Source organism: Sciurus vulgaris (assembly GCF_902686455.1).
Source record: "Sciurus vulgaris genome assembly, chromosome: X".
Classification (NCBI taxonomy): domain Eukaryota; kingdom Metazoa; phylum Chordata; class Mammalia; order Rodentia; family Sciuridae; genus Sciurus; species Sciurus vulgaris.
Window position 1 is genome coordinate 80551939 of NC_136471.1, and position 27849 is coordinate 80579787.

General features: G+C 47.2%; 1 protein-coding gene across 1 annotated transcript; it reads right to left on the minus strand.

Annotated features, from left to right (window-relative positions):
- On the minus strand, positions 1-27639 carry NALF2 (NALCN channel auxiliary factor 2). The gene is made up of 3 exons (XM_079124080.1): positions 26646-27639; positions 3329-3500; positions 1-2915 (listed from the first exon to the last, which is right to left on the minus strand). Exons 1-3 carry the CDS (start codon positions 27504-27506, stop codon positions 2530-2532), a joined length of 1419 nt encoding a protein of 472 aa, XP_078980206.1. The 5' UTR covers positions 27507-27639; the 3' UTR covers positions 1-2529.
- Positions 27640-27849: the final 210 nt, after the last annotated feature.

Consider the following 27849-nt stretch of genomic DNA (forward strand, 5'->3'; position numbering starts at 1 on the left):
TCAAGTCTTACCATTTATTTATGGGGTTAAACAAGGGCAGAGAATCCTCTGCCCCACAATGCAACAAAACAGAAAGCAGTACACATAGAGACTCTCACTGAAACACAGAGGCAGGGGTAAGAGGGAGGGCAGAGACAACTGAATCATAGCCAGGTAAGGGAGGAAGGGATGGGGGACTACTAGGAAACCAGCTTGGAGACTCAGTCATAGGAACTAGTGCAAGAAAGTCCTACTCATGAAGCACAGTGTAGAAAATGGCATAAGAAAGCTGCCCGGCTCTGCTGCCTGTGATGGAGAGCAGGGGCAGCTGGAGAGATGGTGGAAGATCGGGTTGGTGGAGTGAATGGGGACAGTCAAATGACTTTGAGGTGGAGTGTGGTGCCCCTTTCCCCTGCCACTGGGCAAGGCCTTGGGCTGGTCTGAGCCAGGGGTCTCCTGGGCACTTGGTGAGGGGAAAGAGATGGGAGTCTCCAAGGGTCCATTCTCTGGGGCCATGTGGTCCCCCTTTACTGCCCAGTCCCTTTTCCCCTCCTGAGGATGCAGGTGTTAGAAGGCAGTACTTGGGGTCTCTCTGGAGCCCAAGCACCTGCCCCTTCACTTACACATAAGCACATCTGGAAAGATGCCAGCACCTCTTCCCCTCCCCAGCTGAAAAGAGCACTGTAGGGATGGGGTATGTGGCCAGGCCCAAAGTGCTGAGGGCCAAAAAGGGGAGTGTGTGGGCAGGGCAAGGGGATGGGACAACAGGCTGTGAGAAATGAAAAAACTGTCAGGGAAGGACTCATCAGGCTCATGAAGCTGGTCTGAGATCCAGATGAGGTCCTTGATTCCTTCTCTAGTAGGGAGGCCTCCCATTCACCCCTAAGCTGACCAAGTTCAGCTCTCCCTCCCCATCCCCGTCTTCTTGTTTTCACTCTGCTACAGCTCCAGGGCTACTCCTCTCCTCCACTCACTAGCCTCACATCATAGGATGCAGGCCCTTCTGGAACTGAATGACCCTGTCCGGATCCACATAGTTCTGGCTCTGGTTCTTGTGAGATTTTACTGGCTTTGCGATGTCCCAGGCAATGTGGCCTCCCCCTCTCAGCTGATCAGTGTAAGGCTAATAGCCCCAACGGGGTCCTCAATATCTCCTCAATGTCTTTTCTCATTCAGCTCCCTAGCCTGACTAAACAGTTCAAATCTTGCAGCCAAGGGAAAACAGCACATTATCTTTAGTCAAATGGTCTTCTTCCCCTCCTCTGGACTTTCTCCAGCAAGGGACAGGGGTGGCTGGAGCAGGGGACCCACTATAGGGTGAGGAGGATTTTGGAATTGGAATAGTAGTAACCCATGGGGGCAGGAATGGGAAGGGATGAATACTCTTTGGTAGGCTGGGGAAGGGGATAGGGTGGGGACAGGGGAGGCTCATCTCTGGAGAGCTCTGGGGCAAGGCCTCCAGGTTCTCCTTCATGGAGGCCTGGGCTAGGACAGGAAGGGGGAGTATGAGGACCCAGGCCAGGACTGACCCACTTGGGTTCAAGTCCCTCCTCCCCATGGAGATCGGAAATGAAAGGTCTTTGGCCCCAAGGCCAAGATCTCCAGGGCAAGAGTGGCCCTTGGGAGTATGTGCACCTTCTGTAAGATATGGCCCTTCAGACAGCGGCAGTCCAACCACGTGCCCTCAGCCTTCTGGTTTTTGGCAGAACAACTCAGTTCCTTTCCCCAGAGGGCTCCTTCTTCAACTCTCTCTGATTTGGGGATCAGTTCTATATTTGCCTCAACATTAATCACTCACCTCCCCAAAGCCAGCTGGTAGTAGCCCATTTGGCTATCTCTCCAGGCCCTCTGTCTGCATCTCTCCTCTCCTCTCCTGCTTCCCTATCTTCATTCTCTTTCACCACTTATTCTGTACCCCATTCCTACCCCTCATTGCCTAGGGTGGTGGGGCACAGCTTAACTGGGGCCCCAACCTAGCTGCAACTGGGCACACCTCATGTCCCAGCCTGGTGCTTCACCTGTGGTGGCCCCACGTGGGGTGAGGTGCACTAAAGTGGCAGGAGGGCCATTGCACTGTCTGCCGTCGCCTGTAGGGATATGGGCAGGAGGGAATTAAGGATCTTGGCAACAAAAGGAATGCAGAAGGGGGGGAAGAGCTTTTCCCCTCTGTGCCCCCCAACATTCCCTGCAGGGCCAAGGCTGGGTGAGCAGCCTCCTTTCCTGGGGTCAGGGCTCTCAGCAGGGGTGGCCAATTCCAGCCCCTACTCCCCCCCATTTTTTGCTAAGCCTCATAGATGGGGCTTGGGAGGGGGTACTTGCTGCTCCTACCTTTTTCTCCCAGATGAGATTTGCAGCTCCCTGGGGCCCTTTGGCCATTCTGTTGGAGCTGCTTTGGGGTGGGGGTAGGTTGGGGGGATGTGTGGTCCCCCATTTCCCCCCCGCCCCCCACCTGGTTCTATACCTCCCATGGGAGGAGCTCCCTCCCCTCCACATGGGGGGGGCTGGAGCTGCTGTCAGTATGTGGTGGAGGTCTGTCCTCCCTCCCTGCTGTCACTCTTCCCGTGTCAGGCCCTCTTCTAGGGCAGGCAGTGTCTCCAGCCCCAGTCCCCCACCACCCTGGTTGCTGGAGAAGGACACCATGGTATGGAGGAGCATGAGAACAAGGACACAGAGCCGGATCCTGCTGGGGCTGAGGCGGGATCCCCCAGAGACCGGCAGCAGGGAGGGCTTGTGGCTGACACGGCCTGGAGGGTCATGGCGGGGGTGGTAGTGGTGATATTGTTGGTGGTAGTGGTGGAAATAGGAGTGGTGGAATTGCTGGTGGTGGGTTTTGGGGGCCTCAGACTCCTTGAACTTCTTCTTCTCCGACTCACAGGAGACCCACTGCTCGTCACAGCACTTGGTTTCCGGCCGCTTTGGTGAAGTGTCCAGCAACCCTGCCAATGGATAAGGAAGGTGTGGTGGGATGCTCAGGGAGCTAATGTCTCTCTATTTTACCTGGAGAGGACATTTCCCAAGCCAGGATTCAGGTAGCCCTAACCAAGACTTCTTTCTCTTTTGATCCTCAACACCCTCCCTTTCCAAGCCCTTCTTTCCTTGGGGGACCCCAGCTAGCTTCTCTAGGATGAATCCTCGGCTAGGTATATTCTGGGTAGAGATGGCTACTCTGGTCTCTCTTTCCCCCCATTCCATTTGACCCTATCAACCTGGGGACCTTGTTGCCTACTCTTCTAACCATTGGACTTTTTCTATCCTGATTCTCCTGTTGTCCTCCCTGCTCCCACTCCCTTGACCTGGTGACTGCCCTGGGCCCCAGCCTCCTCCCTCTTCCCCAGAGCCCTGCCTTTACCTGTACAGATAAAGCCAGGGAGCCCTCCGTACACCATTTCCTCATTGTCGGGGAGGATAAAGGGGCACCGGGTCTGCACCTCCAGGCAGTATTGCTTGCAGGGCACCCAGCGCTGGCATTCCTGCTGGGTCACGCTGAAGTATTCTGAGCACAGCCAGGCCTTGTAGACAGCCTGTGGGGAGAGGAAAGAGTATCAGCCCATGTGCCAGCCCCTTCCCACCTCAGAGGAAAGGGGTGGGGAAGGCCAACTTATGACCTCTCAAAGGTGCCTCAACGACCTAACCCCAGGACCCAGGAGGACAAGAGGAAGAAAGGTTCGGGTCATGGCTGTTATATCCTACCCTAAGATCTCCCATCTCATAGAGCATGGGCACCCAAATTCCCCAATCTATAGTCATCCAAGACTTAGAATCTGTTTGCTGGCAAAAATCAAAATTACTCCTATGTCAGAGCAGAAGGAGTCTTACCAATCATCCCATCCAAAACTCTCATTTTATACTTGGTTCAAAGAGGTGTCTTCACTTGTACAAGGTTACAAATGAGGCAAATTTCAGTTCCATTCCATTTGGCGAACATTTCCTTGGCTGATAGTGTCAAGCTGCTAAATTCAAGAAAGGGATAGAGAAAATAATCCTCGTTCTACCTCATTAGGGTATGGTGTGGGTCAAATAATATGGCATATATGAAAATGTTTTCTAAGCTCCCAAGGGCAGTACAAATGTGAGGAGATATTTTTTTTTAATAAAAACAGGAATCTGCCTTACCAGTCACCATATGTGCCTTTAAGCTCTACTTAATCCATGCTTTGTCCTGTTGGCTCCAGCCCTGGTGTACAGCAGAAATCATGGACACTGTTAAACTTCTTTTAAAGTCTCTCTTCAAAGTTCCACTTAATGGGCATACTTCTTATCCCTCATCTAGCCCACCATTACTAGGCACTGAGTTCTCGGTAGAAATGTCCCCTGCTCAATACCCTTTAGGGTTCTCAGCAGCAATTATCTGGTTTTGGGCCAGATAATTCTTTGTCGTGGGGGTTGTGCTGTGTGTGCAAGGTAGGACACTGGACAACTTCCCTGCCCCTCTACTCACTAGATGCCAGCAGCATTCTTCCTACCTTTCCAGTTGTGAGAACCAAAAAATATCTGCAGCATTGTCAAATGCCACCTGGGATCTCCATGACCAGGAGTGCAGGCTACCAACACCTCTCACCTGGATGACAGTCTCCTATCTGGCTTCCTTACTTAAACTCTTGCTCTTTCCAATCCACTGTCTGCATAAGAGTAAAAGTGGCCTCAAGTAGCAATGGGATTATGCTATTCCTTTGCTTTTTAGCTCATAATGCTGCACAAGAACTGTTCTATTGAGAATCACTGATCTAGCCCCTTGCTGCTCAAAGTGTGGACCTAGAGCAGTAGCATCACTATCACCTAGGAGCTGGTGAGAAATGCAGAAGCTTAGGCCCTGTCCCTGCTCTGCTAAGCCAGCATCTGTATTTTAACAGGCTGTCCAGGGGCTGCTCACACATGGAGTCTGAGTTCTGCCCACACCCAGACCCAGTATCTTTAGCCGTGCCTTCTAGGTTCACTGTCACTTCTCATAGCAATGGTTCTTAGACTCCAGTGTGCCTCAGAATCCCCAGGGGCACTTGTTAAACAGGAGGATGCCTCCTCCCAATTCAGTTTCAAGAAGACAGGGGTGGGCTCAGGGATCTGCATTTTTAAACAAAGGTCCAGGTCATTCTGCAGCAGGAGGCCTTTCAACCACACAGATCAACTTACTTTAAACATTTTCACTTACTTTAAACACTTACTTTAAACATTTTCACTAAACTAAAAATGACTCCACTGTGAACATGGGCTTTGGCAATAATATTTTACAGTGGCCTGAAGCAAAGCAGGGGTAGGGATGTGGGGGGGCGGATTGTGGTACAAATCAGGAACAAAGCAATGCTTGGGACTTTTGGTATCTCACAGGCATCTCAAATTTAACATGTTCTGAATTTGAAAATATAGTTCTTAATTTTTTAAAATTCCAAATACACCCTCAACCACAAATCTTGACCATTTTGGCAAGTGCTATGAAAAAACCTAAGTGTCAGCTTCCATTCCTCCCTTCCCCTGCATCTGCCCATCCAGTCCATCTATAAGCCATGTCAATTCTAGCTCCATGGCCACACCTCTGTGCAGGACGCTGTCATCTCTTATCTGGCCTCCCCACCTCCGCTCTTTTTCCTTCTAATTCACTGTCCACATAGGACAAGAGAGGTCTTCAACTGTAATTGGATTTGTTACTCCCTTGCTTCAAACCCTTCAATGCATTTAGACTAAAGCTCAAACTTCTGAACACTGACTTCAAACTCCTACATACTTTGTCCCCATCTCTCTCCAACCTCATTTTTCATTTTCTTCTCTCCCATCAAATTCATCATGCTCCACAAGGAGGGGTTTTCTTTCTTTTGCTTGAAAGTTCCCTACGTCTTCCCAACTTGGGGCCTTGGCAAATGCTGTTCTCTTGGCTTGGAATGTTCTTCCTCCCACTTTTGGATCAATGGGTCCTTTTCATCTTCCAAGTCTCAGTTTAAGTTTCAGCTCCTCAGAGAGGGTCTCTCCCATAGTTTGACTCCTCTCAGCAGAGGATGCTGCCCTTATTATTCTATTCTTTCCTTATGTGTTTCTTCACCACAATTATTGCTTTGTCTGCATACTTGTTTTATCTCACTGTCCACCCCACTTTGTGAGTTGCATGCAGGCAAACATGAGTTTGTCTTATTAACCATTGTGAACTCAGCGCAATATACATAAAAAATATCTGTTGATTGAATGTACTAGATGAGTAAATGACGAGGTTCCTACTTTCATAGGAATTCCAGTTTCACAGATAGACAAATCTAACTTGAATCTGTAGTATATGATCTATACTACGGGAGAAGTCAAACCATGGATCCTTGGAGTGAAGCAAGTAGAGAAGTTGAGAAAGATTGCAGTAAGGGGATAAGAGTTGAGCTTGCACTCCATAGATAGGATGGGTAGAGGTGAGGCAAAAGGATATTCTAGGCTGAGGGAACAACGTAAGCAAAGGCACAGAAGTGAGCAAATACAAGGTGCGCCAAAAGAACAGAAATAGTTTCATGTGAATGTAATGGAATGGACACCAGTCTCCTGCTCATGGACATTTAATTTGTTTCCATGTGGCCACTAGTTACTATGCTAAATGATGCTCCATTGAATATTTGTGTACACACATCTCTTGCATATTTGTCTTCAATTTCATTTATGTAAATTCCAAAAAAAAACGAAATTATTAGGATAAAAGGTATGTGCAAAGGAATGAGAAAGGAGTGCATGGAGGGGAAAAGGAACAGGTAAAAGTAAGGGGCTGTGTAAAAGAGAGCTAGAGGGTTAAAAGAGGACAGTAAAAGGGAACTTAAAGGGTAAGAGAGGGTGGCTGCAGGGGTAAAAGAGAGGAGGTGTGCAAGAGAGGGTGAAATATAGTGGGGGGTTTGGAGGGTAAGCAATGGTGGTGATCATGAGGGTAAGAAAAAACAAGGCTGGGGAGAAAGAGCAGGGGAATAAGAGGTGGAAGGGAGGTAAAGGGGTAAGAGAGTGGGGTGAAGGTGGGAGAAAAGAACAGTAAAAAAGAGTAGGGAGATAAAAGCATGCTATAGTTCGGATCTAGAGTGTCCCACAAAGGCTCATGTGTCAAAGGGCTTGCTCACCAGCCTGTGGTGCTACTGAGTAGCAGAACCTTTTAGGAGGTGGGGCCTAGTGGGAGGAAGTAGGTCATTGGAGGTGTGCCCTTGAAGGGGATATTAGGACTCTGACTGCCCTTTCCTCTCTCTGCTTCCCTGCCACCATGGGATGAACAGGTAGCTGCCATGCACTTCTGCCATAATGTACTATGCCACTACAGGCCCAAAGCACAAGGCCCAAAGCAAGAGTGTTTTGAGTCTGTGACTATGGACTGAAACCTCTGAAACTATGAGCCAAAATAAACCTTTCTTCCTTATAAGTTGATTATTTCAGGTATTTTGTCACAGTGATGGAAAGCTGATTAACAGAGTGAGTGTGGAGCATAAGAAGGGTAAGATGCAGTTCAGAGGGCTACTAAGAGGAGGAGTAAGAGACAGCAAGGAAGTGGAATGAGTGAACAGGGGGTGTATAAGAAGGAATAAAGGTAGAGAAAGGGAATTATAAGAAAGAAGGATAAGAGAGCAAAGGAAGGCAGGAGAAAGAAATAGAAGGTAGAAAAGAAAGTGAAATCACAAGAGGGAAGGGAAACAGAACCTTGCAGTACCCTTTTCATATTTTGGCCCCAGAGTATCAAGACTGGTGTCTCTACCCATAGCCTTTGCCCCATCTCTGCAATCTAGAACTAGAATCTACCTCACCTTCACCCTAAACCATATGGAATCACCACCCCTCAATGGTGGGGCTGGGGCTCAGAGGTCCCTTTAAGATCGCCATAGGGTCTTCCAGTTCAATGTTCCTGCTCCTAGGTGAGGAGGCCTAAGTGGTGTTCCTATCCGCCACCTCCCAGTCACAGGTGATGGTAATCGGGCTCTCCCCTCATCTGCTCCAAGAAGGGCAGGGAAGCATGGGAGGGGAGGGGAGAAGGGTGGTCTGACAGTGAAAGTGCGGCCTTTCTCCTTAATGAGACGACCCCCCTCAGTCCCTACACCCCCAACCAGAATCACCATGGCAACAAGTGGGTGAGCAGATTGCCTGGGGAGGACACCAGGCCTGTGGGTGGTGAGGCAGGAACAGACAAGGAGCTAATGAGGGGAATGAGGAAGAAGAGACACAGGGCTCAGGGCTAATCCAATTCCTTGGTCCCATAGCTGAACCACTGTTGGCCCACATGTTTCAGTGGTGGCCTGGGTCCTTCACAGGTGAAAGGTCTGGTTCTTAGGCTACCACTTAGGCCACAAGCCTGCCTCAGATTCTGCATCTCTGTTTCTGAGATAAACCTTGGTAGTTTTCCCTACCTCATCACTGTGAGACCTGAGTCAGGGGGTGCTGGGTTGCATGGGTAGTCACAGGAGGCCTGAGCACTCATCTGTGAGGATAGGGAAGGGCCAGGTGGGCCAGGCTGAGGGCAACTGTGGGGTGTACTGGAGGTGGAGCATGCAGGGAAAAAGAAATGTCTCAGAACTAGATAAAACTCAATTGAGAGACCTGTGGAGATCTTTTGCTCACCAGTTTCTCAACTTTGCCTGCATGTTAGAACTACTTGGCAATCATTTTAAAAATATCAAACCCCAGGCCAACAAAGTCAGAATCTTTGTTGGTGGGGCTAACACATCTGTAGTTTTGCAAAACATCTCAGGCAATTTTAGTATGCAAGGCAGGCTTGAGAACTATTAGTTTAGTCCCGCTTCATCATTTCATATATGGCAAAACTGAGGCCCAGAAGTGAGGTAAGGACTTGTCTACGGCCATATCAAATAGTTGCAGAGGGAGGGACTCAAAGCCTGATTTCCAGAGTTCTTCCTGTAAATAATAATAATAATAATAATAATAATCATTATCATCTTACCGGTGAGTGAATTATAAACTAAGGGGAGCAGGACACAGGAGACTGCCCAGGGTAGGGGAAGGAGAGCTGAGGAGAACCATGTCTGTCCTGGGGTTTCAGGCTATTTAAACTCCAACCTGGCAGAAAGTCTTCTCTATTATACTTGTCATCTGAGCTGAACCATCCTAGACCCTTGAGGTAGCAGCAGGGGATGGGTGGAGCAGGAAGCCTTGACTTGGCGATGCCCTCCTTTCCCCACCTCAGTCGGGACACCGCTGGGCTCAATCAAGTTCAGGCTGCTACAGCCCAGTTGCTATGGGAACTGGGAGGGGAAGGAAGCAGTGAGTAACTAGAGGGAACACTAATTAACCCAAAAAGGAAGCTGAGAAGACTGTCCCAGCCCTCCTCCCAAATGGGTGGAGAAGCTACTCCTGAAATGGGAGGGGAATGATAAGAGGGATCCCCACCCCTCCTGAGCTCTGCAGTTGCCAGCTTAAGGAGGAGTGGGAGGACCTGGATGGTTTGCGGCCCTGGCTGGGGCATTCTAAGTCCTACAATTCTCTGGAAAGAAATGTCTGACTTTTCCAGAGGGCTGCATGAATGCAGACTCTCGTGCCCCTAAACAGGGACTCAGGGCCAGAGGGTTTAGAAAGAGGAGGCCAGCCTAAGCTCCTGGGTTGAGGGCTGTAAAACCCTCCAGGGGAGGAGAGTCTGTTCTTGCCAACCAGGAAATAAGCAGTTGGCTTCTTGAATTCTAACTTGCTTCCCTCCTTAGGGCCTGTTTCCTCATCTAAATCCTCCCTATAGACCTTCTATTCATGGCTGCTTATCTTCTTAATGGACCCCCTGAGACCCTTAGCCAGGAGCTACAGCTGCAGAACTTGTGGAAGCAAAGCAGTAATGGGGGCTGGGCTTGGGATGAAAACCAGTCTGCAAACACTGCAGTATATAAGTAACCACCCCACTCCAGATTTTACTCATGGGGAAACTGAGGCCCCGAAAAGGGAACTGCTTTAACCAAGTAAGAGACATGTAAGAAATCAACTATAAGCCAAAGAGGCACCCTGACTATTAACCCAATGCCTCTTTGCACTACATCCACTGGCACATGTATAATTCTATAAGGGACCCTGTTGGGCAAAGTCAGAAAAGAGCCAAGTGTTCCTATTCCTGACTCTAGGCATTCAAAGAATTGGGTCAGAACAGGGTGAGGTCAACGTCAGTCTCCCAAACCAGAGAAAGGAGATCATGGATGTAACTCTAGGGAGAACAGTAGTTCATTGGGATTGGCAGAGTCAGAATGAGATTAGAGGCATTTTAGGGCAAATCCGGGTAGATGACAGGGCTTTACCTAAGTGCTATAAAAAATAAGCAACAACTGTCCTGCTTCTCAGAATGAGCAGTCATGAGTCAAAGTGGTCTGGCCTGAAGGAAAGGTGGGGGAGATGGCTGGAGAGGTGGGTGAAAACCTCAAGTCAACCCAGTTTGGAGGCCCTTGTACCTGTAAGTCTCTTAGGCCATCTGCTGCAAGGCAAGGGCTAGGTGGGCCCAGCATGGCTAGGAGTGGGCTAGTGGAGAGTTAGTGTCCCTAATGCAGAGGCAGTTCTGAAGAGACCTAAAAGATTCATGTCAATCAGGTGAGCAGAAGAGACAGGTTCATGACTGCACCAGAATGGAAACGACTGTGAGAGTTATCACTCCACTGTCCTACGTTCTGCTGGAATTTTCACTCTGACATCCCTTCCAAGTGCTATACAGGTTCTGATTGTCACAGGAAGCTCATTCTCTCCTAGGTTGCCCATATTTTTGGGCAACTCCAGCAGTTAAAGAAATTGTACTTCTTTGGAGCTGAAATAATGCCTCCCTGTGACTTCACTCGTGTATTTTATTAGCTCTTCTGGGGCCATACAGAACAGTCCCCTTTCTGTCCCCCATTTTAACCCCACAATTATTTGTAGACTTCCCTGAATCTGGTCTCTCATTCATTTGTTGATGCAGTGAACACATCCCCAATACCTTTTGAGTGCCTGGCACTGGAGTGGGAGCTATAGATAATAGTGATGAGTGAGACATAAATGCTGTCCTCAAGGAGAAGGGGAGACAACCACATGAATCAATCATTATGAACCACTGTTATCAGTAGTATGTACTTGGTATAGTAGTAGCATAAACTGAGAAATGATCAACCATGTTTTGAATACTGAAGGACAGGAAAACATGCCCATGTGGGAGAAGCTTGAGTTTGAACTTAGGGGGAAAAAAGCATTGAAGTTCAGTAGGTGAGAGAATAAGTATACTTCAAGCAAAGGAATCAGCAGGTGTAAAGGCTGGGAGGTGTGAAACAGTTCTGGGTTCAGACACTATAGGTAGTTCAGCTTAGGTTAAAGGTGCAAATGGGGAACATGAGGCTGCATAGGAAGGCCATGGCCATATTAATATGCTCTGGATGCTGAGGAGGAATTGGACCTTAGTCTATAGGCAATGGAGAGCCTTTAAATAATTGCTTAAAGATTTCTTGTCACTTCTGTGACTAACTTTTCTATCTTCTGTCTGAAAGTGTGGAGGATGGAGTGTAGGCATCAAGGCTAGAGGCGGGGAGACCATTTAGGGAGACTACTGCAATAATCTAGAAGATGTCAAGAATCTCAACTAAGGCAGTAGCAGAATTTAAAAATGAGGAGGAAGGGGTAGATGTGGGAAGAAATATTACAGAGGTGAAATTAACAGGATTACTTAAAGATGTGGACAATGACGGAGAAGGAGGGGTCTGGGATAACTATCAGGCTCCTAGCTTGGGTGGCTTGATGAACAGTAGTTTCACTTATTGAAGAAGAAAAAATAGAAGGAAGAGTAGGTTTAAAAATGAAGAAAATAAAAGTAGTTTTTGGTCATGTTGATTTTGAATTATACATGGGTCAACCAGGTGGAAATGTCTAGGAGACAGTTAGACATAATAATAGCCTGAACATAGTTAGGGTCTGGATAAAGACTTAGGAGTCATCAGGGGTCAAGGAGTTAATCATTGGGAACACAGTAGGACTATACTTTCCCATACATTTTGAAATTAGGTATGGCCATATGACTTACATGGACCAATGAAGTGTCACCTGAAGTGACATGGTACATTCCCTAAATAAAGCGGAACTTCTCCGGTGGACGGACAGTTGGTGTCACCTCATTCTTTCAGATCACTTCTAGGGAGAAGCTGTAAGATAAGGAGTTGCTACTTTCTCCTTCCTCTAGTTCTGGCTGTAGAAGAAAAGTTGAGACGGACCCTCTACTACCTTGAGTATTTTGGTGACTATCATAAACAGATGCTTCCTGTTGGCCTATTTTGGACATGTAGCATGAGCAAGAAAAAAACCATCTATGTGAAGTTTCTGATCTTTCTTTGGTGGTTACTTGTTACCACAGCATACCCCAGCTCACCCTAACTGATATATACGGTAATGGTAGAGGCCAAGGGAATGTATGGAATTGCCTAGGGAGTGTGGGAAGAGAAAGAAAGGGATCAACAGTGGATTTCTGGAAAACATTAACTTTTTTTAGTTGTAGATAAATAGCAGGCCTTTATTTTATTTGTTTATTTTTTATGTGGTGCTAAGGATGGAACCTAGTGCTTCACATGTGCTAGGCAAGCACTCTTCCACTAAGCTAGAGCCCCAACCCCAAACACTAACATTTAAAGGGCAGGTGGAGGAAGGAAATCATGAAAATGGAGGAGTGCCTTAAGAGACTGTAGGAGAAATAGAAAAGAGTGGCATCCTATAAATTAAGGGATAAGAGAACTTCAAAAATAGGGAATACCCAGCAGATAAGGATTTACATAGATATGAACACACTGGTTTGTGGAATTAAGAGGAGGTCTCATTATGGTCAGAACAATTTTAGTGCAGCAGTAGGGGCAGAAACAGATTTTAGTAAAATGAAAAGGGAACATGAGGTGAGAAAAATGGAGAAAGCTATGTGTAGATTTCTCTTCCAAGAAGATAAACATTCCCAGGTTGTTGGGCTTTTTTAACTATTTCAAGGGATATAATTTCCAGTCATCTCTTCTATTTGATTTTTCATCTTCAGAAAAGTCCCTGTATTTCTGTGTCCTTTGAAAATGAAGAAAATCCCTGGATAGGGTTTATCAACACAAAATGAAGTAGATGCATCAGCCCTCCTGTCCTAGAAAGAGTTTCTGTTACTGCAGCTTATGATCACATTTGCTCTCTGGGGGACTGTATCAGGCTCTGCCAATAATTTATTGGAGATGGAGAAGGGGAGGCCTTCCTGGAGTTTGGGACCAAAGGGATGGCCTACTTCAAAGTCCCAGGACAGAGTCCAAGCCTTCTGGTGAGATATCAGCATAATTAAACACCCATGAGACTGTGGGCTCCCCCAAGACAGGAATTGTATCTTACTTATAAGTGCACTGCTCTCAATATCTCAACAGGGATTTGAGTATCTAAGTAAGTGGAGGTGTTTGCAAGTCTTTGAAAGCCAGGCTTCCAGTAACTATCCCAGATTGGAGGAAGGTGGACAGATTAGAAAAAAATTTTTAAAATAATTGGTTATGAATGTGATCTCATGGAATTTTACAACTGATGAAGTAACTGGGGCTATATTACCAAAAAGCTATAGAATAGGAAAAAAGAGGTAATTATTAACTCCAAGAAAACAAGTTGACCAAGGAAGGAAATGTAATCTCCATGTTCTACATGACTTAGCTATGAACAGTATTATCCTAATAACATAAACATGGAATATTGTTAAAATCAGAAGCTGTGATATGCCAATATTGAGCGTATGATGAGAGGGGAAGCATGTGTTCATGCATGGTGTCGATGGTAGTAAAAGGGCTAAATCCTCCTCTAATCAGATTAAAAAGTCAATAGTCATCTAAAACAGAAAAAGTAAGAAATAGCATATTGACATGCCATTTAGAAATGTGCAGGTAAATATCAAATAAAAAAAAAACAGCTATGAAAGTTGGAAGTATTTAACTCTGAAGAGTGAGGCTCAGGGTGAAACACAGGACTACTGTTTTGATGACATATTAAGACATGTAATTTAAAAGACATATATAAGCTACAAGGATATATATATTTATGATATTCATATGCACATATATACACACAGATTTTTAACAGAAAAATAAAAATAGTGATATTTGATAACATTTAGAAATGTTGAAGGAAACATTAGAAGAAACAGAAAACAGCATTTCCAGGGTTTAACTCTGAAGAGTAAGGTTTAGGGGTGTATGTGCCCATGTATGTGTATATATGTAGCTTGTACATGACATTAAAAATTATGAACATATATTACTTAAAAAATAAAAGTTAAGTAAAAGCAAACTTATCTGCTGCCATGAACCTCAAAAACAGCATAGCAAAATCCCCAAGACCTGACCATCATCACTGCATACAACCCACATTGCTCTGCCCTGCTCTGGATCATCTACTCTATCACCACTGTTGGGCATGGCCTTGGGCCAGGTGAGCCCAACAGAGCTAATGAGGGATCCCATGGCCAGAAAGGGGAATGCAGAGGAGGGCAGTTTGGGGGGCTTCTGTGCACAACTGTTGTGCAAGTCACCACAGGAATGGTTTTAGTGTGACAGTGACAACCATAGCTTCCTTTGGAGCTGCACACACTCCCACTCCCAGGTTCAGAAAGCCATCTCCAGCCTTCTGCAGCCATCCTTGTGAAATCAATCCCCTGCATCTGCCTCACCTCCTTTCTTAAACGCTATGCTTTTCTAGGTAGGCGAAAGGCTGGGGGAGAACACAGACCTGATCAAAGGTGACTGATAGCTGTACTTGGTATCTGGTTGTGAGATGAATCAAGGACATTGGGGTCCTTCTATCTCCCTCTCTATCTCTTCCCTCTCCCATCTAAGCATGTCTTCATGTGCTCACTTGCTAGAAACTCTCCAGTTGCCTTCCAGCTCCTGATCCCCCATCCCCACACTGACACATCACCTCCTGCTCCAAAATCACTTTACCCTACTCCTAAACTGCCCACCTCAATATTGTGAACTTCAGTTGGGTATTAAGCAATCACTGGGATTTAACACATCTAACTAAGATAAGAAAAACAGCTACCATTTATTAAGTGCTTACTATAAGCCACGCTCTGTTTTAAGCACCTGATCCTGATATTTATTAATTCATTGAATCCCCACAATCACCTCCAGAATTACAGATTTTTACAGATGAGGACCAAAGAGTTTAAATAAGTTGCCAAGGCTCACAGGCAACAATATAATAATGGTGGCTAGCATTTCTTGAGCACTTTCCATCTCGGAGGCAGTGTGCTCTTATAAGATTATCATGATTTATGTCCTTTAATCCTTATAATGACCCTGTTTCTCAGTTTTGAAGGTGAAGAAAGTGAAGTTCCAAGAGAGATCAAGGAATATATTCAAGGGCTCAACAACTACTCTAAAGAGAAGACAGATTTCAAACCGGAATGATAAGCCAGGTCTACCTGGACTTTGGTGCCCAAGGTCTTTATGCCATACTGCATTTGGTATTGTCCCTCCAAATGACTACAATCATTGAATCTTAATACTCAAAAAATTTCCTCTTGATGGACTTTCAGGACAAATTGGGGAGAGATAGCTAGGACAGAAGGGGGTTATTTTCAGAAATCAATATATTCAGCCCATTCCCCTTATGAGTAAGGTTTCCCTTGTGAGGGTAGTGGGAAGAGCATTTGGATACTAGAAACTTAAAAAAATCACTTCCACTCTCCTATCAAAGCACTCATTTCCCCCTTTCTATAAGCACATACACATACACACACTGCTTTATTTCGTCCACACCCACCAGCATCCTAAGGTCTAATCTTTGGCAATGATGCAGGGGAGGCTGTTTCCAGTTGCAAGGTTTTCTTGCACTAGGGCCAAGTTCTCCTGTCCCAGGTCCTACCATCTGGGGACTTCTAGAATAGCCTTGACCTAGAAGACACCAATGCCAGACAGAGTCCATTCCTTTGAACGTCTCAGGGCATCCACAACACACCCCTTCCTCCGCCACTTACTCCATAAATTTCTTTATTAAGAAACCTTTACTCTAACCAGATGGAGAGAGTTTGTCAGAGTTGGGTTCTGATTCTGCTTCTGCCATTAACTAGATGGGCAAACTTGAACAAGTCACGAGTAAGGAGGCAGGGACTTGGCCACTAATTAGCTATGTGACTGTGTGCCAATTTCTTTCCCTCCCTGGGCCTCAATTTGGATCCAAGAAGATGGTCCCTCAGAAGGCAGTATTTGTGGTGAGAAGGCAGGGTCAAACATCTTTAAACTCAAACATTACTGCAGTCAAGAAATCCCAGGTGTGTTCTTAGTGGTTATAAAACCTCAGTCAAGTTACTTGACTTCCCTGATGTACACTTTCCTCATTTGCAAAAGGAAGATAATAAAATAAAACTTCCCTTACTTTTTGTAAACAATATCCATAAAATAACTAGCACAAAGCTTTTACCTATAGTATAATTAATTAAACCAACACATATTGGGTACTACCATTGTCAGTCAGCATTCAAATCCAAGCTCCAACTTGTATTAGGTAAATGACCTTGAGCTACTCATTTGATTTCTGGGTCTATCTTCTATACTGCAAAATGGGGATAATATTATGCACTTCACAAACAGAAGAAAGAAATAAGAGAAAGGATACAGAAGGCCTAAGAGAGCCTTCTGTAGAAGGAAGGGATTTCTTCATTCTATCTTTTCAGCTTTAAGACAGAAATAGCAAAATTTTTAAATCTGACACAAATGTGATTAGAAAAAGGTTGCTATAATTAATACATATAAAAGAATGCATACAAGGCAATAAGAAAAACACAAAACCCAAATGGACAATTCACAAACAGGCAATACAAATGGCCCATAATCAAGAAAAACAAATGTCTCAGCAAAGAAATGCAAATGAAAAACCACTGCTATATTATTTTTCAAGTAAATTAATCTTACATTTTTGGTGAGGTAATAAACTAGAATAATCTAGTAATTTGGAAAAAAATTTGGTAAAGTGTCAGGAGCATTAAAAAGGTTAATACTCTTTGATTCTGTAATTCTAGTTTCAAAACTTCATCCTGTAGAATTAATGTTTATGTTCCCATTTGTATGCAAAACAAAGGAAAGAAAAAGTCATTTACTGTGGAGATGTTTATGTAAGTCTAGAGAAAGGGGTGGAAGAATACATAAAAAATTTGTTAACATTTGTGACCTCAGGGCAGTGGACTCAGAGGGAGTGAATACGAGGATTATTAATGTTTTCTTTATAAACATTAATTTATTAATGTTTTCTATGTATTGTTAGATTTGATACAATGAGCATGCATTATTTTGTAATTTGAAAAACTCAGCAAAGTAGAGATATAAGAAAAAATGATTGAGATAGCATTTATTAGTTAAAAAAGAATCAGATCTAACACATATTTATAAACAAAGTATTCATGAACAGCAATACTTATAATAGTAAAAAGTTGGAAATAATGTATATATCTAATGATAGGGGATCAGTTAAATAAATTACATTATATTCATGTGATAGAATATGTACACACATCATGAATGATGTTTATGAATAATTACATGGGAAAATACTCAGTGTACCAGTAAGTTAAAAAGAGCAGGGTGAGAAAATATATCAACTATGTAAAAATGTATAGTCACACCAGGATGTTTCAGTCAGCTATTTCACTGTTGTGACTAAAGATCTGACCAAAACAATTGCAGAGGGGGAAAGGTTTATTTGAGGGCTCACAGTTTAAGAGGTCTTAGTCCATAGAAGGCCGGCTCCATTCCTTGGGGCTTGACATGAGGCTGAACATCATGGCAGAGTATGTGGCAGAGAGAATCCGCTCACATGAGATCAGGAAGCAGAGAGGGAGTGGAGACTATGGAGATATAGAATATATATCCCATAGCCACGCCCCAGTTCCCACCTCCTCCATCCACACCCTACCACTTCAGTTACCACTCAATTAATCCCTATCAGGGGATTAATTCACTGTTTGGGTTAAGACTCTCATGACCCAATCACTCTTCCTCTGAACCTTCTTGCATTGTCTCACATGTGAGTTTTGGGGGACACCACATCTAAACCGTAACAGCTATTATTTTAAAGTCCTGAAAATTACACGTGTTGGCAAAGATGTGGACAGACTGGGAAACTTGGGTGTTGCTGGTTTATATGGAAAATGGTGCAGAACATAATTTTTTAAAATTAATTAATTAATTTATACATACATACATACATACCAGGGGTTGAACCCAGGTGTACTCAACCACTAGGACACAACCCCAACCCTTTTTATTTTATTTTGAGACAGGGTCTCACTAAGTTGCTTAAGGCCTCTCTAAGTTTCTGAGGCTGGCCTTGCACTTGTGCTCCTCCTGCGTCAGCCTCCTGAGTGGCTGGATTACAGTCACGAGCCACCATGCCCAATAAATGTAATTTAAAATGATACAGCTGCTATAGAAAACAGAATGACAGTTCCTTAAAAAGTTAAGCATGCAATTATCATATGATCCAGAAATTCCACTCTTAATTATACCACAAAGAACTGGAAGCAGGGATTCAAACAGATACTTCTACATTGATGTTCATGGCTACATCATTCACAGTAGCCAAATGTTAGAAATAACCCAAAAGTCTGTCAACAAATGAATGGATAAACAAAATGTAGCATAGGCACACAAGTGGAATATTATTCAACCATAAAAAAACGAATGAAGTACTGATACATGCTACAGCATAGGTGAACCTTAAAAACATCAGGGCAAATGAAATAAGCCAGACCAAAAAAAAAAAGGGTAAATAATGTATGATTCCACTTATGTGTACTACCTAAAATAGTGAAATTCATAGTGATAGCAAGTAGACTAGAGGTTACCAGGAACTAGAGAGAGGGAAGAATGGGGAGTTATTGTTTAATGGGTACAAAGTTTCTATTTGAGAGGAAAAAAAGTGTTTTAGAAATGGATAGTGGTGATATTGCACATTACAAATGTACTGAATGGCACTGACTTGTAGATTTAAAAATGATTAAAATGGTAAATAACTATGTTATATATATTTTAACATAATGGAAAAAGCTGAAGCACATCTGCCCTTTTTTGTATTATATTTCTCTTTTCTAAAATTTGTCAAAAATTTGTCAAAGATCATTTTTTGTAATTGGGAAAAAGTATTTTAAAAAGATTCTTAGTCTATAATTTTTAAAAAATAATTCTTAAGAATATAATAATCCTGAAGGTTTAAGTTCGTCAGAAGATTTAGTTGGGTCTAACACTAAACAGACACCTTTCACAGATCAGCCAGTAGCCATGCTATCTGCTTAAAGCCTAACAAGACAGGAAATGTTGGTAATTCTTACAACACCAAACATCCTTGTCCAGGTACAACTCGATGGGCTGGCAGGCACTTCTTTGAACCACCCAAGAGAAGCCTAGGCATCTAAGGCTGTGGGCATGGGAACTGAGTATCCAAATCCCAAGCTAGGCCTCTACAGACTCTGAGGTGACAAGGTTTCTCTGCATTGTCTTCTCTTCCAGTTCTACCAGCACATGCTGGGTGGGGCTCAGGTTTGTACTTGGTTTGCTCGGGGCATCTTCTCACTTCCTGCCCTGATTGATCCTTCTAGCAGTTTGAGGCTGAGAAAATAACAGAGATACCTTCTTTTCAAGCAAGAGAAGCACAGTTCTTCCCTCCTTCCTTGTAGAGCCTGCAGAAAATGGAGGGAACAAATAATTCCCTTGTGTCCATCCTCCTGTTGCTACCCCAGGAGGACACCAGTGATGGTTACTGGGTCTCAAGGACAAAGACTGGGATCCTAAATAAAGAGGATGTCAGTGGGTCCTCATGCTGGATCTGAACCACACCAATGGGGACCCTAAGCTTCCAATAGGATCTGTGAGTCTCTTCTCCAGTCAGCCTAGCTTCTCACCCCAGCCTATCTGTAGCCAGCAAGGCATTGCCTCTGATAGCCATAGAATACTATTAACATCACCTTTATACATCTGTGTACTAGGGAAAGAAAAGTCAGACCTGGGTTTATATCCCAGCTCTTCCACCTTTTAGCTACATAGCTTAGAGTGATTGTTTCCCCCTTGCTGAGTCTCAGTTCTCTCATTTATAAAAAGGGGATAATAATAGTACTTGTTTGCTAGGATGACTGTCAGGAAATGATGAGTCTATGGACATATATAAAGCCCCTAGTATCTCTTATGCACTCAAAAGCTTCGTTTTCTTTTTCCCTTCCCCCTTATTATCCCTTTCTTCTTTAGAGCCAATTGGCCTCAACTTCTGGCCTAGAAACTTGTGGCTCAGGTTCCAGCTCCTTTCTCCAGAATCCATTCAAGCAGAAGCTTTAGTCCTGGCAATCTCTGTTACTCCATAAGAACTATTTCCCTCCCCAGAGCCAACTCCCCTGGTGCCCTTGCTGTCCCCTCTAAGCACCTACCCAGCTCAAGGTCTCAGAAATTCAGGCTTTTCTGAAACCTGCATCATGCCCAGGGACAGCATGCCTGGCTGCAAGCCTGTGCACCTGTAACCACAAGGATGTGAACATACCTATAGCCCAGAGACCTGTCAGGCCAGCACTGGAAAATGGTGCTTCTGGGGGCCCAGATTTGTCTAGACACCCAGAAGAAGAGGCTTCCTCTGGCTTTCAACAAACACCTGCAGCTAAAATCCACATGTGGTTGAGAGAGGAGCTGGGGAAGGGCAGGTGAGATGTCCAGTCTGCATAGGCACATAGCTGGTAAACAGCCTTGGAGGGTGGGGAGCATGAAAGAACTGCTGTGAGGGAGAAGTTTTTCTAGGGCAAACTTCCCATCCCTGAGTCTGAGGTGTCTGGCCTACATGCCCACCCACACAAAGAAGAGTGGGTGAACCTTTTCCTTAAGTTACTGATATCTGTGGAGGGGATCGGTACACATCCACATGGCTTGGAAGCACCTCTCATGTTTGTGATGTGTTCAGAGATCCCTGAACCTCCTTTGATCTAGGCCCCACCCACTGTCTTCCTTTTCCTCATCCTTACCTCCACTATGTTCAGCAGACTCTTCCAGCCAGACCATGACACTGGGTGGGAGGCTGCTGGGCTCCCTTCCTTCCCTTAACTCCCCCCACCCCCACATTCAGGAGATACCAGTATATCCTTCCTGGAGGTTCCCGTTGCTATGGTGACTATAGTAGTCAGGCACCAGCCTGCGGGAAGGATGGGAAGTAACCATGAAGACTGGGGGATGTGTGTTTGTCTGAGAGTGTGTCTATGTGTCTGAGTGTGTATGCATGCACACATGCACGTGTACAATCTGTCTGGGGAGGAGAGAAGGAAGGGAGGGAGAAAGGGAGCAGAGAGGGAGAGGAGGAGGGAAGGGCAAGGGGGCAGGTGAAGAGAGGACCAGAAAATGAAAGGGGGAAGGAGAAGAGATGAATAGGAGGGAGGTGAAGTGTGAGTGGAGTGTGAGGGATGGGAGGAGTAAGGGCACAAGGAGATATTGAGGGCAAGAGGTTCAGTGCCAAGTGGGTGATCTGGGTAAGCCAAGAGGGTGTGGGATCTGGGATAAAGTTTGGAAGGGGTGGAGTGTGATAGAAGGGGCTGACTGTTAGAGGGAAACAGGGTAGGAAGAGAGGTAAAGGATCAGGGTGGGAGGGGCAGAGGTAAGTTTTTTGAATATAAGAGTGTAAGTGTAATAAATAAGGGTTAGAGAATGAAGTGTGGGTGTGGTTTGGGAAGAATCTAGGGTGATAAATAGAAGATTGGACAGGTTGTAGGTCCTTGGTATGTGAATGAGAGTGTAGGGTACAGACTAAAATGTGGGAGGGACATTGGGGTCAGGGTGGGCAGGATGGTGGTAAGAGGTCTGGAGAGGTGCATTTCAGCATGAGGGCACTTTCCCATTCACAGTCTTAATCCACTATGTTCTTGTCCTAGTCTTAAGCTTTGCCACTTCTTTGTCCCTGTTCCAGGATTTCTGGTTCTTGCCCCTTCAGAGAACCCCATGCTCACATTCCTTGGTAATGAAATGAGCTCCTGTGGATCTGGAGGCCCATCCCCCAGGGCCAGCTTTGCCATGGTTCCCAGGAGGTTGTTTATTGACAGTGTTCCCCTTCCTCCACCTGCAAACAGGGACCAAAGCATCTTTTCTGGGCCCATGCACTGCGTCAGGTAGTATGCCTATGAGGCTATGCTCCCTGCCTGTCGGCTTGGGTGACAACAGTGATCACTGGCCAAGTGGGGGTCCCTGCCCTTTGCTCAGTGCCCTAAGCTCTCTGCCCTAAGCACCCCTCATACTAAGCATTAGCCTGGGAGTCCTGCTTGGCAGGAAAGCTGTGTGGCAGGTGGGAGGAGAGAGGAAGGCAGTGAGGCAGAAACAGCTGCCAGCCGGAGTGGAGGAAGAGCAGGGCCCCAGCGTGTATGGGCAGAAGGCAAGGCGCTGGCTCTCGCAGCCCCCCACACCCTCTCCCCATGTGTGGGTGTCAGACCCAACCTCCTTTCCCAGCTCTCCCCTTCCAATTCTGCTGTTCAGAAAGCAGGCTCTGCTCATGGGCCTAATCTCTGGGCTGAAATAGACCTCAGAGGTCATCTGGTCCAATTTCCCCTGTAATCTAATGCTAGAGTCACCTCTGAGGCACTTGGACCCAAGGATCTACTTTTATCAGGCAAGATACTTTCTGGGAGCAGTTGGTTTCTTCTTTGGAAGGAAAAAAAATCTGTGAAGTGAGTGACTGATGTGCCAGGCCTAGATAATATACAGACTTCTCATTAATCATGACCTCACAGAGCTTTTTCTGAAGAATTAGCCCCGTTTTACAAATGAGAAAAGTGAGGCTAAGAGAGTTGAAGTTCCTAGCTCAAGGTCATACAGGTAATGAAGAAGTTAGGTTCAAACCCAGGACTTTTCAGTTTTTGATTGTTTGTTTTCAGCTTAGACTTTTTTTTTTTTGGTACTAGGGATTGAACCCAGGGGTGCTTAACCACTGAGCTATATCTCTAGCCCTTTTTTTAAAGTTTTGAGACAGGGTCTCACTAAGTTGCTTAGGGCCTCACTAAATTGCTAAGACTGGCTTTGAACTTGAAATCCTTCTGCCTCAGCCTCCCTAGACACTGGTGTTAAACACGTGCACCACCATGCCCAGCAGGACTTTCTAGCTATAAAGTCCCTCTGGGACCAGCAGGACATGTGTCTTCTTTTGTACCAGGACAAGTCTTCTGAGGTGTGAAGTCCAAGATCATATTCTCTAGATTCTCCCCTTTTCCAGGTCAAACTGTTCCTACAACTCTCTCCCTTTCTTAACCTGGTCAGATTGAGACCTGGAACAAAACACACAGTCTGCCAGGTGGATTTGGGCCAGTTCAGAATAGAACAGAACTATCACATCCTTTCTGGGCAATAACCTGGATCGATGCAGCCCAATGGGCAGTAAGGGAGTTGAGAATGTCCTTCTCTTGGACCTACAGCCCTCTTAGATGAAGAGCTGTGAGAAGAAGCCAGGGGTCTGTGCCCATCTTCACCACTCCCCTGATTGAAATTTTCTGAATTGAGAGCAGGAAAGAGACAGAGGGGAGAGACAAATACCTAGGTAGGGGCTTGGCAGGACTGGGAGGATGGCAAGCTGGGTGGAAGTGAGGTGGTTGTCCAACAACCATATGCAGAGTTAAGGGAAGGACAGGGCTTGGGGGTGTACAAGCAGATAAGGGGGAGTGGGGCTTGGCCCCAAGGATTGGGAGAGGCCAGGGTGGGGATGGGCATCAGCCTGCTTGGGTTAACATTGCCCTGCTGTGTGAGAAGAAGTCAGTCGCACATTAAGGAGATGTTGCAGCTAGTACTAAATTGGGAGGTGTCACAGGCAGCAGTGAGGACAGGTATGATTTGTGGGGCCCTGTGTGGCCCAAAACAGGGGCAGACATTTCACAGGGAAAGAACAGGGTTTCTGGGGCCATCCAGGAAGGATCTGATTGAGGTGCTTAGAACAATGGCCTTGGGGACATGGGGTCAAATGGCCCCAGAACCAAGGCTTCAGGCCCGGTTTCCAAAAGTAGAACCACCTTATCCTGATCTCAGGCTGTGAACTCTGCACCCGAGAGAAGCCCCAAGGGTGGGGCATCATCTTCCAGGGATCCCACAGGAGGGCTTGGAGCCCAGGAGCAGGCTTGTGATTGGCAAAGAAGGCTTGCAAAGGACATGGGCAAGGGGCTGAGGAGAGATAGGGCTGGAGGAAGGAGAGGAACAGGGCTGTCTTTCCCCTTAGTGCCCACAATACAGCTGGATTTGAGAACCATATGAATCTAGGCTGTAGATGAAGGAAAGAGATTTGGAAGAGGGGTGGGAAAGACAGGAAGAGAGCTGTGGAGCTGGCACTGCCCTTCTGCCGGCACAGCAGGCAGCAAGAGAGCAGGAGTTGTTCGTTTGCTCACAGGAGAGAGAGACAAGGAGACCAAGGAGACAAAGGAGAGGAGGGAGGGCTGTGGGGAACCTGATGGGAGGAAATGGCAAAAGCATGGGCTTAACACTGGGACACATAGGTTGGAGTCCTGGCACTCCTGCTTATTGCCTGACTGACCTTAGGGCAAACGGCTTAATCTCTCTACACCTCAGTTTCCTCATCTGTACAATGGGGGTAGTGGTGTGAGTATTACCAACCTCCCTGGGCACCTGTGATCTCATAAAACATGTTAAAGGGGTTGAAAGCCCTAAGCATTAAATCAATGCCAGATGTTACATTCTTAATACAAAATACTGTCAGCTACCTCTTCCCACTTAAATCTCATAAAATACCCAGAATGTGGGAAAAGAAAGGATTATTATTCCTGTTTTACAAATGAGGAAATGAAAGCTTAGAGAAGTGAAGTGACTTGCCCAAGGTCATACTGCTAACAAGTCGTAGAGGTAATAAGGCCTTCAGAATCAGAGATCAGTTGTCTTCTACATCAAACTGCTTGGTAGAAATAATCAATGCAAGGGATTATTTCGTGCAGGATTAGATGGGGCTTGGAGCTGCCTCTAAGATGCAGAAAACCTCATGGGAAAGTTGTGGCATGGCTCTCAATCATCCTGCTGATTGAGAGAAGAAAAAGAAAAAAACAGTTGGGGCTATGGGATCGGAGGGAGAAACACAAAAGATGGACATCCTTTATTCCATCTGCGAGTGAACCACATCCCTCTGCTCCCACTCAGTGTGTCTGTGGCAGACATTGAGGGTATGTGTCTTTATCTCTATATGACAAAATGTGTCCTTCTTCATGTGACAGTACTTCCGCCTGCGTGTCTCTGACACCATGAGGAGATGCGCTTGTGTGTGACATGGTGTCTGCTTCTATGGCACTGTTCGTGGGTGTGACAACCTCTCTGTATCCCTGTGCGTCTTTGCCCAGGGTGGTGGCAGTGCTAGTGCGTGGCCGTGTGTGTATGTGTGTGTGTGTGTGTCTATCTGTCTGTACACCTTTAAGAAGTGGAATATCTCATTTGGTAGTGTGAGTGAGGCAGTGAGTCAGCTGAGGCTGAGGGAGGCGGGAGGAGACTGCTAGGTTACGAGAACGGGAAAAGGGAGAAGGAGAAAGTGAAGTCAGGAACAAGGAGCTACCCCCTTTCTTCCCAACCCTCTTCCCCAAGTTCCTATGGAGCCCACCAAGAGCAAGGAAAACCTTGCAGAAGTCCACAGGAGCCATGGTGGATGGAAAGGGGGGCACTTTCTGCCCCTCCCCAGTACCTTGAAGGGAGATGAGCTAAGCTAGGAGGCAACTGTCTGCCTCTCTCCAGCTCTCTGGCCCTAGCTCCAGAATGAGTGAGGCCACCACCCCACCTGGTCTCCTTGTCACTTGACCCTTTGACCTTGCTGTTCTCTTTCCTTCAAAACACAAGTCACCTGGCCAGGCATGGAAAACAGGGCAGTAGCATCAGGACCCAAATATTTACATTCCCCAGCCATCTACTCTCCAGAACTCCCCTGCTGAGGGTCAAGAAGTTTCTCAACACTCAGCTCCTCTCTAGACAGGCCCGTTCTGCAGCTGCCTTGCCTCTTGAGACTCTCCCCTCTGGATGCCTGCCCCTAGCAGCCAGAAAGCCAGTGTTCCCTCCACTGCCACCCTAGGGCGCTGGGAAGGCACTGGGAGTTTTGTAATGCACCAGCCTTCAGTGGCCCTTTCTTCCACAAGCCAGTATCACCTGTTCTCAGCTTCTTCCTTTGTCAGGGGAGAGGACCCTGCAGGTTCCCTTGGGAGAAGGCAGGCACCCCTCGGCTCCACCTGCCCCGGTTCTGACAGCCACCTCAGGTCACATAAGGTCAACAGTGTGGTGTGTCCTACCACCGGGAGTGCACCTCCTCTCACCCATTGGCAAGAGCCAAGGGTAAGCATTAGGTTGCCAAACATTCTTCCTCCTCTGTTGGCCTTCCCCCCTGCACCAGCCAGTCCCGGGGACTTTCAATTCAAGCCCAGGAAAGGAGTGTGGCACAGCTGGCTGGGGATGAGGGCTGGGGAGCACAACCTCTCCTTCCACTCCTTTGCCAGCCCAGGACCCTGGGACCCCTCCTTCCTTGTACCGGGGCGGGGACAGGAAGCCCCCGCCCTAAGATACTGGAATCCACAATTGATAGAAGTTGACCAGGTGATTACTTTGCCTGACTCCTTGAGCCCTTTCTCTAGGGAGGGGCCCAGGGTGGCACTCGCAGAGCCACAGTGAGAAGGGTGGAAGTGGTGAGGTGGGTAGAGGGAGACCTTTTTTGCTCCCCGTTTTAATGTTACTGCTGCCGCCGCCCAGGCAGCCGTTGTGGCCGCGGACGCCAGTCCCTACCTTGCAGCCTTTCGTGCAGGACCGGATTGAGTACTCTTCTGCCTGTAAGTATTTATGCAGCACGAGGTCGAACTCGTCATATTTTTCCTGAGCATGTCGGTCCAGTCGCTGGTACGCCTCGATACAGTTGCTACATGCCTCCCAGGCCCCAGAGCCTGGGCTGGCCACCACAGCCAGCAGGTCCCCCAGCAGGGTGTCTAGACTGCAGTCCAGGCTGTCGGGGCGGTCCATGCCCAGCAGCAAGTCCCAGACCGTGTAGGTGTCGCAAAAGGAGAGAGTGAAGTTCCGAAAGTGGCCTTTGAGCAAGTTTTTTTTGGCGGAGGGGAACTCGGCCCGGGCACGGGAAGAGGAGTCAGGGGGCCGCAGAGGGGGGGCCGGGGTAGTCGGTTCGAAAAGTCTCTGCAAAGATTCCAATTTGGTGCAAGCTGCGTCCAGCCCCGTGGGTTCTGGGACGCCGCCGCAGACCTGCCTGGGGCTGGCGGCGGGGGCGGCTTTGGTCAGATTGCTGTATCGGGGCCCGCAGGTGCCCGGGGGCGCGCTGGGCTCGCCGGGCGACGGCGGCGGCAGCGGCAGCACCGCACGAGGAGGCACCGGCTGCCGCTCACGGCCGGTCCCCCAGGGTGGCCGCATGGCGCTGCTCAGCTCCCTGGCCCGGGGCCGGGCCCCCGCGCACAGCCACAGATGGTCAGCGAGCAGCACGGTGAAGAAGAGCAGGGACGCCAGGGACAGTCGCCATCGCTGCGCCCGCTCAGAGTCGGCGCAAGGTTTGTCGCTCGGCCTGGGAGCCCAGCAGCAGCAGCAGCAGCAGATAGTCAGCGCGGCGGCGTCTTTCCCGGGCCACATCCAAGCGCCCCTGAACATATTTCAGGGGGGTCCGGGCTGGAGGGAGTAGACAGGCGCGAGGCCGGACGGCCGTCTCGGGCAGGCGGGCTGCGCGCCGCTCTGCGCTCTTCGGCGCCGTCCAGGCACTACCTCGGGGGCTGCATGGTGAGGCAGGCCGGCCGGCCCCGGGCCCCACTCAGGCCGGAGTCGCGGGGCGCTCTTGTGCCGTCCCGGCGCCCCTCCCGCGCTCCCTCGCTTGCAACCTGGGCGCCGCCGCCCGGCCCGCTAGGCGCTGCCCCGCGTCCCGGCGGGGGGCGGTGCAGGGCACTGGGGCGGTGGCGGCTGCGGCGGCGGTGCCGCACTCCTCATAGTGTCGGGCCCC